Source organism: Balaenoptera ricei, chromosome 5, assembly GCF_028023285.1.
Source record: "Balaenoptera ricei isolate mBalRic1 chromosome 5, mBalRic1.hap2, whole genome shotgun sequence".
Taxonomy (NCBI): Eukaryota; Metazoa; Chordata; class Mammalia; order Artiodactyla; family Balaenopteridae; genus Balaenoptera; species Balaenoptera ricei.
In genome coordinates this window covers 80,213,936-80,226,023 of record NC_082643.1, presented here as the reverse complement: position 1 = coordinate 80,226,023, position 12,088 = coordinate 80,213,936, and the positions used below count along the sequence as shown (strand labels likewise).

Genomic DNA, 12,088 nt, shown 5'->3' with positions numbered 1-12,088 from the left:
TAAAAAATGATAGAAATAGAAAATCATTATTTGCTAACTGTAATAATTTGAGGCAAGGATCTTCAATAGATGCTCTAACTAGTGGATGAAAGGTTGAGGAACAACAGGACACTTTATAGTCTCAAAGTATTTCCATACAAGATACCTATCAATTACAAAAGAAAAATAGCTATTTTATAAAGCAGAAAAATTGTAATCACTCTGGTGTGATGGTGGTGGTGGTACAAGCCAACTTTTACTGAAAAGTTACTGTGTGAGAAGTACTTTATATTGATTTAATCCCAATGAGGTAGATAGTATGGACATTCTGAGGTTTTTAAAGGCTTATGATCTAGCCCTGGATATGCCCTTGATGTTTAACCAAGCCAGTATTCAAACCCAGGATTCCTCTTAACAGCCGTACTATGCCAGCTCTTTCTCGTATATATAAAATCTGTCACTCAATTTCCCGTTAAATGTCTCTCCTTTGTGCCCCTTCTTTTCCTGCTGTAATCAGGGCATAAGCTCTCTTTACCTTGTGTATGGATTACTGCCACAGTTTCCAAGTGATCCTCCCTATTCCTGTTTCTTCTTTGTCATATCTGCCGTATGGAGTGTTTCCCTTTGTATCTTTCCGTAAGATCACATTTATCATGTCACCACCATGCCTACTTCATCAAATCCACATCCCTCGTTTTCAAGACCTTCAGTAATTTGGTCCCATTACCATAATTTGATTCCCTATCCCATTAGGAAGTTTTGTTCACAGACCTCTACCCCCTAAGCTCCAGGTGGTCTTGTCCGTCAGGAAAGCTCTCTTTTCTACCCTATTCTTTTTCTGAATTCTACTCATTTTCAAGTCATAGCTTCTCCAAAATCTTTCCCCAGCTAGGGCCTCAAAATCAGTCTGGTGTCTAGAACGTGTTCCATTCAGTTTAATATGGAATTGTTTTCTGTTTTCTACAGGTGCCTTAGTTTTGACTCTGTCTAAAGCAAGTTAGTTTGCGTTGGGGACCATGCAGTGTTTTGTTTCCCCAACACCCAGCTGAGTGTTGGGTACATGGTAGAGTCTGAACAAACGGAGAACTGGCTGACTGATGAATTACTCTAAACAGACAGGTCAGCCAAGTGCAGGGAGACCCCTGTAAGTAAGTAAGTAAGTAAGCTGCATTTTGGACATGGTATGAAAATGTTTTTCTTGGAGTTGACTGAAGTGGATGATGAATTGCTTTTGTTCTGTATGTTCCTCTGTATGTATTCTTTCCTCTCCCATTTGATTACGAGAAATAAATGCTGTTGACCCCCAAATTCCCAGAACATAGAGGAACAGCAAGAGACTGATAATTTATAGACTAATTATAATATAACCCCGTACATCGTACAACAAACTACACTACTTGGTGTTCCTCTAACACATCCTGAACTTCTTAAGCCCTCCTCATTTTCCTCATGCTGCTACTCTTCTAGAAGATATTTCTTCCTTTCTACCTGAGAAAATCTTGTCTATATTTCAAGTCCTAACTTAATTGTCATCTTCTCTGATAAACTCTCCCTGATCATTAGACAAAATTAATCATTCCTCTCTTCCTGCTTTAGTAGCGTTTTGCTTATCCCTTTATTCTAGAACTTGCTATGCATTACTGGGAACCCCATTCTTAGCTGACTGCTGTCTGGCCCCAATATATTGTGAATGCTGAGGGCAGTAGTTGTGGCACACGGGCTCAGTAGTTGTGGCTCACGGGCTCTAGAGCACAGGCTCAGTAGTTGTGGCACACGGGCTTAGTTGCTCTGCGGCATGTGGGATCTTCCCTAACCCAGGCTTGAACCCATGTCCCCTGCATTGGCAGGTGGATTCTTAACCACTGCACCACCAGGGAAGCCCAGGATCTAAGGTTTTATTCTCATCATGCTATTTTTATCTAAGATTGTTTTAAATTTTATTTATTTGGTTGCCCTGGGTCTTAGTTGCAGCACGTGGGCTCCTTAGTTGAGGCTCACCAGCTGCTTTGTTGCGGCATGCAAACTCTTAGTTGCGGCATGCCTGTGGGATCTAGTTCCCTGACCAGGGATCAAACCCGGGCCCCCTGCATTGGGAGCGCTGAGTCTTAACCACTGCATCACCAGGGAAGTCCCTATCTAAGACTTTTTAATTCTACCTTTTTAAGCCCCAATATTAAATGTTATTATTTTATGTTACTAGTTTTTAAAGTATAATTGACATACAACATTATTAGTTTCATTGATACAACATTCTATTATTTTCTTTGTTTACATACCCAGAAGTGGAATTGCTGGGTCATATGGTATTTCTATTTTTAATTTTTTGAGGAACCTTCATATTGTTTTCCACAGCTGCACCAATTTACATTCCCACCAGCAGTGCATGAGGGTTCTTTTTTTCTACAGATCCTCACCAACACTTGTAATTTCTTGTCATTTTGACAAAAGCCATTCTGACAGGTGTGAGATGATAACTCACTATGGTTTTGGTTTGCATTTCCCTGATGATTAGTGATGTTGAGCATCTTTTCATCTACTTATTGGCCATCTGTATGTCTTCTTTGGAAAAATGTCTATTCAGATTCTCTGCCCATTTTTTAATTGGATTGTTTGTTCTTTTGTTGTTGAGCTGTATGAGTTCTTTGTATAATTTGGATATTAACCCCTTATTTGATACACGATTTGCAAATATCCTCTCTCTTTTTGCTTCCTTGTTGGTTTCATTGGTGTACAGAAGCCTTTTAGTTAGATGTAGCAACTAATTTATTTTTAGGCTTAGCTGTATATCTACCAGTTTATTTACACACCAATACTTCTTGCATCTCAAATTTTCTTCTACCTGAAATAAATCCATTAGAATTTCCTTCTAAAGAAATAAGCCACAGAATAGAGAGCTCAGAAATGAACCAACATTTATATGGGCAATTAACCTACAACAAAGGAGGGAAGAATATACAGTGGGGAAAAAGACATCCTTTTCAGTAAATGGTTTTGGGAAAACTGGACAGCTACATGCAAAAGAATCAAACTGGACTACTCTCTCACACCATGCACAAAAATAAATTCAAAATGGATTAAAGACTTAAATGTAAGACCTGAAACCATAAAGCATATAGAAGAAAACATAGGCAATAACTCTTTGACATCAGTCTTAGTAATATTTTTTTGAATATGTTGCCTCAGGCAAGTGAAACAAAAGCAAAAATAAGCAAATGAGACTACATCAAACTAAAAATCTTTTGCACAGTGAAGGGAACTATCAGCCAAATGAAAAGGCCACCTACTGAATGGGAGAAGATATTTACTGACAATATATCCAATAGGGAGTTAATATCCAAACTATATAAAGAACTTGTACAACTCAACATCAAAAAACAAACAACCTGATTAAAAATGGGAAGAGGATCTGAATAGACATTTTTCCAAAGAAGAAATACAGATGACCAACAGGCAAATGAAAAGATGTTCACCATCGCTAATCATCAGGAAAATGCAAATCAAAACCACAATGAGGGCCGCTCCGCCGTCCCGCCGTCTGGCCCTGCAGACCCACCACCGATCCACTGACGGATTGCCCATCTGCCCAGCTCTCGCGTGTGCCATGTCTGGTTCCTCCAGCGTCGCCGCTATGAAGAAAGTGGTTCAACAGCTCCGGCTGGAGGCCGGGCTCAACCGCGTGAAGGTTTCCCAGGCAGCTGCAGATTTGAAACAATTCTGTCTGCAGAATGCTCAACATGACCCCCTGCTGACTGGAGTATCTTCAAGTACAAATCCCTTCAGACCTCAGAAAGTCTGTTCCTTTTTGTAGTAAAATGAATCTTTGCAAGGTTTTTAAACCACTTTTCATAAACCGGTGAATATTCCAAGGAAAGCTAAATCTGAAGCCTGTACAAAAAAAAAGCCTGTCTCTATAACACGTGCCATACTATACAAACTTCAACTTTTGTCAGTCTACCTCTCTGAATATTCATGAATTTCTGTTTCACAAGGGTAATTATTTTATATACACTGGTGGCAGCATACAATAAAATACTTAGTATAAAAGTTAAAAAAAAAAAAAAAGAAAACCACAATGAGATATCACCTCACACCTGTCAGAATGGCTATTATCAAAAAGACAACAAGTGTTGGTGAAGATGTGAAGAAAAGGAAACCCTTGTGCAGTGTTGGTGGGAATGTAAACTGGTGCAGCCCCTATGGAAAACGTATGGAGGTTCCACAAAAAATTAAAAATACAACAACCTTATCCAGCAATTTCACTCCTGGCTATTTTATCCAAAGAAAATGAAAGCACTAATTAGAAAAGATATATGCACCCCTATGCCCATTGCAGCATTATTTACAATAACCAAGATATGGAAGCAACCCAAGCACCCATCAGTAGATGAATGGGTAAAGAAGATATGGTGTGTGTGTGTGTGTGTGTATGTATACACACACACTAATCAAAATAAGTCAGATAGAGAAAGACAAATACTGTGTGATTTCACTTACAATGTGGCATCTGGGAAACAAAACAAATGAACAAACATAACAAAACAGTATAGATACAGAGACCAAACAGGTGTTTGCTAGAGAGGAGGGGTGTAGGGAGAGGAAAGAAATAGGTGAGGGAGATTGAGGTACTAACTTCCAGTTGCAAAATAAGTGAGTCACAGGTATGAATTGTACAGCATGGGGAATATAGTCAGAAAGTATGTAATATCTTTGTATGGTGATGTATCTTAACTGGACTTATCGTGGTGATCATTCTGAAATGTATAGAAAAAAATCACTATACTGTGTAACAGGAACTAACATGGGTTAGTTGTAGGTCCAGAAGCAAACAAACTCACTCATAGAAAAAGAGACCAGATTTGTGGTTATCAGAGGGAGGGGTGAGCAATGGATAAAGACAGTCAAAATGTACAAACTTCTAAGATAACTAAGTACTAGGGATGTAATGTACAACATGGTAAATATAATTAACACTTTTATATATGAAAGAGTAAATCCAAAGAGTTCTCATCACACACAAATTTTTTCTATTTCTTCAATTTTGTATCTATATGAGATGATGGGTGTTCATTAAACTTGTGATAAGCATGATGTATATAAGTCAAATTATTATTCTGTACACCTTAAACCTATATATTGCTATATGTCAATTATGTCTCAGTGAAACTGGAAAAAATAAAATAATTGATATGAAACAAAGAAGGCAGGAAACTCACTTTTTGTTTTTCTAAAAATATCCTCTTTTGCCGAAAGATTACTTTGTTGCTTATTTAATTCTAGGCTGACAGTCTAGACATTTCTTTTTTTTTAAATAGATCTTTATTGGAGTATAATTGCTTCACAATACTGTGTTAGTTTCTGTTGTACACCAAAGTGAATCAGCCATATGCATACATATGTCCCTGTATCCCCTCCCTCTCGAGCCTCCCTCTCATCCTCCCTGTCCCACCCCTCTAGGTCATTGCAAAGCACCGAGCTGATCTCCCTGTGCTATGCTGCTGCTTCCCACTAGCTAACTATTTTACATTTGGTAGTGTATATATGTCGATGCTACTCTCACTTCGCCCCAGCTTCCCCCTCCCACCCCGTGTCCTCAGGTCCATTCTCTGTGTCTACATCTTTATTACTGCCCTGCCAATAGGTTCATCAGTACCTTTTTTTTTTTTTTTTTAGATTCCATATATGTGTGTTAACATAACGGTATTTGTTTTTCTCTTTCTGACTTACTTCACTCTGTATAACAGACTCTAGGTCCATCCACCTCACTACAAATAACTCAATTTTGTTTCTTTTTATGGCTGAGTATTATTCCATTGTATCTGTGTGCCACAATGGAATATCCATTCATCTTTATCCATTCATCTTTATCCATTCATCTGTTGATGGACACTTAGGTTGCTTTCATGTCCTGGCTGTTGTAAATAGTGCTGCAATGAACATGTGGTACATGTCTCTTTTTGAATTATGGTTTTCTCAGGGTATATGCCCAGTAGTGGGATTGCTGGGTCATATGGTTGTTCTATTTTTAGTTTTTTAAGGAACCTCCATACTGTTCTCCATAGTGGTTGTATCAATTTACATTCCCACCAACAGTGCAGGAGGGTTCCCTTTTCTCTGCACTCTCTCCAGCATTTGTTTCTAGATTTTTTGATAATTGTCATTCTGACTGGTGTGAGGTGATACCTCATTGTAGTTTTGATTTGCATTTCTCTAACAATTAGTGATGTTGAGCATCTTTTCATGTGCCTCTTGGCCCTCTGTATGTCTTCCTTGGTAAAATGTCTATTTATGTCTTCTGCCCATTTTTTAATTGGATTGTTTTTTTGACACTGAGCTCCGTGAGCTGTTTGTATATTTTGGAGATTAATCCTTTGTCTGTTGTTTCATTTGCAAATATTTTCTCCCATTCTGAGGGTTGTCTTTTTGTCTTATTTATGGTTTCCTTTGCTGTGCAAAAGCTTTTAAGTTTAATTAAGTCCCATTTGTTTGTTTTCATTTTCATTACTCTAGGAGGTGGGTCAAAAAAGATCTTTCTGTGGTTTATGTCAAAGAGTGTTTTTCCTATGTTTTCCTCTAAGAGTTTTATGGCGTCTGATCTTACATTTTGGTCTTTAATCCATTTGGAGTTTATTTTTGTGTATGGTGTTAGGGAGTGTTCTGATTTCATTCATTTACATGTAGCTGTCCAGTTTTCCTAGCACCACTTATTGAAGAGGCTGTCTTTTCTCCATTGTATGTTCTTGCCTCCTTTGTCATAAATTAGGTGACTATATGTGCATGGGTTTATCTCTGGGCATTCTATCCTGTACCACTGATCTATATTCCTGTTTCTGTGCCAGTACCATACTGTCTTGATTACTGTAGCTTTGTAGTATAGTCTGAAGTCTGGGAGCCTGATTCCTCCAGCTCCATTTTTCTTTCTCAAGATTGCTTTGGCTATTTGGGGTCTTTTGTGTTTCCATACGAATTGTAAAATTTTTTGTTCTAATTCTGTGAAGAATGCCATTGGTAGTTTGATAGGGACTACATTGAATCTGTAGATTGCCCCGGGTAGTATAGTCATTTTCACAATATTGATTCTTCCAATCTAAGAATATGGTATATTTCTCCATCTGTTTATGTCATCTTTGATTTCTTTCATTAGTGTTTTATAGTTTTCTGAGTACAAGTCTTTCGCCTCCTTGGGCAGGCTTATTCCTAGGTATTTTATTCTTTTTGTTGCGATCGTAAATTGGATTGTTTCCTTAATTTCTCTTTCTGATTTTTTGTTGTTGGTATGTAGGAATGCCAGAGGTTTCTGTGCATTAATTTTGAATCCTGCAATCTTACCAAATTCAATGATTAGTTCTAGTAGTTTTCTGGTGGCATCTTTAGGATTTTCTATGTATAGTATCATGTCATCTGCAAGCAGTGACAGTTTTACTACTTCTTTTCCAATTTGTATTCCCTTTATTTCTTTTTCTTTGACTGCCATGGCTGGAACTTCCAAAACTATGTTGAATAATAGTGGCGGGAGTAGACATCCTTCTCTTGTTCCTGATCTTAGAGGAAATGGTTTCAGTTTTTCACCATTGAGAATGATGTTTGCTGTGGGTTTGTCATATATGGCCTCTATTATGTTGAGGTAGGCTCTCTCTATGCCCACTCTCTGGAGAGTTTTTCTCATAAATGGGTGTTGAATTTTGTCAAAAGCTTTTTCTGCATCTGTTGAGATGATCATGTGGTTTTCATTCTTCAGTTTGTTAATATGATTGTATCACATTGATTGATTTGTGTATATTGAAGAATCCTTGCATTCCTGGGATAAACCCCAGGAATTCGTGTGTGTGAGTGCGTGTGGCTTAATAGTCTTTGAAACTTTTAATTTGCTGAAATTCATTAGGACTTGTTAGAAATTATGCTTCTCAAGCACTAGGGGTCACAGTGCGGCATGCAGTATCTTATTCACAGTTCCCTGAGCAGGGATCGAACCCATGCCCCCTGTAGTGGAAGCATGGAGTCCTAACCACTGGACCACCAGGGGATTCCTTGTCAGACTTTAAATAAAATGAATTTGCACTGCTAACCTACAAGAGGCCAAGCTTGTGATTACGAATATCAAGGAGGTTGTTTTTTCTTCCACCTAGTGTGAATGGTATAGCAGCAGGTTTTCTTGGTGATGAAGATTGATTTCTGATTCACCCTCAAACTGAAGGTCTTAGCTCTTTGGGGTCATGGCCTTTTGCAAGGATTTCCTGTTAGACTCACCACCTTGGGGCTCTGTGCTTTGTGTCCAATCTACCCTGCACCCACAGAAGACAAAAATCAACACTAGAGGTCACCAGGGCTTAGTGGGAAATAACCAAAAGCTGGCCTCAGAGATCCCTTATTTTCTGAGATTACTGCTTTCACTGTGCCTTGGGCCTCTGTGCATTGCTTAGTTTCATTCAAACTATGTGACACATTTTTAAATATATATTTTTAGATATTTGTATGCCATATTTGGGTTGTTTTAGTGTCATATTTGTGAGGGTTCTTTTCCACAATATTACCAGAAATAAGCCCAGCATTGTTAATCTTTTATAGTTTACTCTTTTTTCCTAAAGTGTATTGAGGTGTAGCAGTAATACAGTTAGTGAATTCCTACTGCGAACTTTTAAGAGTATTTGGATAAACTGGTGATTTTTTTTTTTTTTAACTTAAGCCTTTATTTCTTTATTTTTGGCTGAGTTGGGTCTTCATTGCTCCACACGGGCTTTCTCTGGTTGCTGCAAGCGGAGGCTCCTCTTCATTGCGATGCGCGGGCTCCTCATTGCAGTGGCTTCTCTTGTTGCAGAGCATGGGCTCTAGGTGCGTGGGCTCAGTAGTTGTGGCTTGCAGGCTCTAGAGCGCAGGCTCAGTAGTTGTGGCGCACGGGCTTAGTTGCTCCGCGGCATGTGGGATCTTCCCAGACCAAGGCTTGAACCCGTGATCCCTGCATTGGCAGGCGGATTCTTAACCCCTGCACCACCAGGGAAACCCTAAACTGGTGATATTTTTTAAATTACATTTTAACTATGGTTTTCCCTAAACCTTTAAAAACTGTCTTGAAAATTTGATCATTTTAAGAACTACAATGTGGGATAAGATCATGATTGTTGTAGCTACTTTACTATAAATCTTTCAGTGCTAAAAATTATAAGTAATAAAAGATGCTTTAATCTTTGATTCCCCAAATTGTTTGATAGGATAATTGCAACATTTATTGAGTATTTACCACATGCCAGGTGGTGTTGAAAGACTCCATCTAATCTTCACAACAACCTCATAAGCTTGATACTAGTAATTTTGATTCCACATGACAAATGAAAAAAAAAAAAAGACATCTTTTAATTTGCCTGAAATCACACAGCTAGCAGGTGAAGAGCTGGGATTCAGACATGGGAATTTTGGTTCTAGAACCACAGTTAGTCCCTCTACTGTCTTTTCTGTTTGATACCAGTTGGTGTACTTAACAGATCAGATAATGAGCAAGATTGACCAAAGTGTGCTTTAAAACTTCATTTCAATGATGGCACTGAAAAAACAATTGCAAAATATGCTGGGGTTCTGATAGGGACTGTGTTGGATCTGTAGATAAGTTTGGAGAATCTCGAGCCTGTAACTGGTGAGGATTGCCATGCTAACAATATTGAGTCTTCCCATCCATGAAGATGAAAGATCTCCTTTTAGATCTTTCTCTCAGCAAGGTCTTATGGTTTACAACGTATGTATTGCATTGCTTTTGTTAAATTTGTTTTTCAGTGTTTTATTATTTTAATGCTATTGTAAATGCAGTTTTTCTATTTCATTTTTGGATTGTTTATTGTGAGTATAGAGAAATACTGTTGATTTGTATAGTCTATCCAGCCACGTTGTTGAAATCGTTTATTAGTCATTGTATTTTTCCTCTGGATTCCTCAGGGTTTTCTACATACAAGACCTTGTCATCTGAGAATATTTTTTCTCCTTTTCAGTCTAGATGCCTTTATTTTTAATTTTTTCTTCACTGCACTGACTACAACCTCCAGTAAAATGTTGACTATAAGTGATAATGTGTTCCTGATCATAGGTGGAAAATATTCAGTCTTAAGCCATGAAACATGGTGCTAATTGTAGGGTTTTGTGTAAGTGCCCTTTATCAGGGCAAAGAAATTACTTTTTGTTCCCTGTGGTTGAATGGGTATTAGATTTTGGCAAAAGTTTTTCTGCATCTGTGGAGTGATCATATGGTCATGCCCTGTATTAGTGTGGCATATTCCACATTAAACTAACCTATCATTCTTGTACTATATCCCCTTTGGTGACAGTGTATATATAGCTGGGGTCAGTTTGCTAGTATCTTGCTAAGAGTTTTTGCCTCAGTGTTCATGAGGGATATATATTGGTCTGCAGTTTTTGTTTTGTGTTTTTTCTTTTGATGTTATTGTCTCATTTGGGGTTTAGGATAATATAGACTTAAAGAATGAGTGGAAGTGTTCCTTCTACTCTTTCCTGAAAGTGTAAGGGATTATTTCTTTAAATATTGATATATCAGTTAAATACTCTGGGGTGGTGATTTTCTTTGGGAAGATTTTTAATAACTAATTGAAATTTTTTAACTTGCTGTAGATCTCTTCAGATTTTCTTTTCCTTGAGTCAGTTTCAATAATATCTGTTTCTAGAATTTGTTCATTTCACCCATGTTTTCTAATTTATTAGAAATAAAGTTATTGTTCACAGTATATCCTTATAAATTTTTTTTTAACTTCTGTAGCATCAGTATGCTACATGGCATTTCATTCCTAATTATAATAATTATGTATGAGGAAGTCCTTGCCTCCCATGAATTCACAAGTCTAATGAGGGGAGACAGACTAAAAATAAATAAATTAAAAATATTATATTTATAATAAAGTAAAATACATGATGTTATATAGGGGTGAACAAAGTGCTATGGGGTGACCAGGGCATGCCTGTCTCTGTCTAGTAAGCATTCACAAACCGTGCTGCCTTTGATTGGGACTCAGGAGGGTCGGAGTCTGCCAAGCAAAGGGGATATGCAGTAGATAGGGGATTCTTGGCATGGAAAGCAGTATGTGTAAAGACAAGGCTCGGGTTCAAGTAATATCTGAAAAATACCCTGGAGGGTGCATGATAAAGAGCAGTAGAAGATAGAACTTAGGTCGAAGATACATTTACACCTGCTGAATATTCTGGCCTTGATCCTCTGGGCCACCAGATGCCAGCCAAGGTCTTTAATGATCAAATTAGTTTTCACTTTTGTTTTGTCTTAGAATTTATCTCCAGCAGCTCTGTGGAGCTTAAGACTGCAATGAGAAGGGACAGGTAACAGGTCAATCAAATAGGAGACTTTTGGACTCTAAGGGCTGAGAGATGGTGAGTACAAAAATAGAGAGTAGACAAAAAAGCCTAGCCAAATTCAAAAGAAGATTATGATAAAATTGACAGGATGTGGTGATATGGAAATAAGGAATGGTGAGGGTGATGGTTGGGCACAGAGGACTTGGAGGGCATGGAGAGGAGGTAGCCTCTGGGCAGCTGCCAGACAGGAAATCAACCCAAACAACAACAAAAGTCAGATAAGATGTCCAGATGAATCATTGGCTAAGGGGCCAGGTAAAGAGGGAAAATCCAGGCAAGAGCAAACCTACAGAGACTTGGGAACCCAGGCTGGAATGACAGCTGTAGGTGGATCCTAGATAAGTTTTGTGAGCTGCCAAGAGGAAAATGACTTAATCTAACGTCCATGCTCTTAAGGTTGGGTGAGGTGGGACAGTAAGAAGTTCCAGTCCAACATGGTCATTTTGGCACTCTTATTTTTAATAAAAGCTTAGAATTAATCTAAACCCTGCTTGAAGTAGGATAAAGATATTGACTGATAATTCTGCGCCAGCTAATGTTCTTCCTGCAGGTAACTCAGATACTACACAGAGACCGTCATTAATTCTGAAATCATAGAGGAATTATTTAGAAAGCAACTCTTTAAAAACCTCTTTAGTGCTGCCAAAGTGTTAATGCATCTTTTCAAAGCATTCAGGAACTGGACAGATACAAATGGATGCAGTGACTATGAAGAATAAATGATGACATACCTCGTCTTGATTTACACTTT

The 12,088-nt window shown here is 38.1% G+C and overlaps 2 protein-coding genes across 2 annotated transcripts in view; both read left to right on the top strand.

The window, feature by feature from the left end:
- Positions 1 to 12,088, top strand: part of NWD2 (NACHT and WD repeat domain containing 2) — a 189,567-nt gene that overhangs the window by 62,572 nt on the left and 114,907 nt on the right. The gene's annotated exons all lie outside the window — the stretch shown is intronic.
- Positions 3,581 to 3,858, top strand: LOC132366550 (guanine nucleotide-binding protein G(I)/G(S)/G(O) subunit gamma-5). Its single transcript, XM_059924150.1, has one exon. It carries the CDS (start codon positions 3,581 to 3,583, stop codon positions 3,785 to 3,787), a length of 207 nt encoding a protein of 68 aa, XP_059780133.1. The 3' UTR covers positions 3,788 to 3,858.

What these genes read in the sequence shown, in the direction of transcription:
- LOC132366550 (XM_059924150.1), top strand. Translation starts at nt 3,581, where the DNA reads ATGTCTGGTTCCTCCAGCGTCGCCGCTATGAAGAAAGTGGTTCAACAG.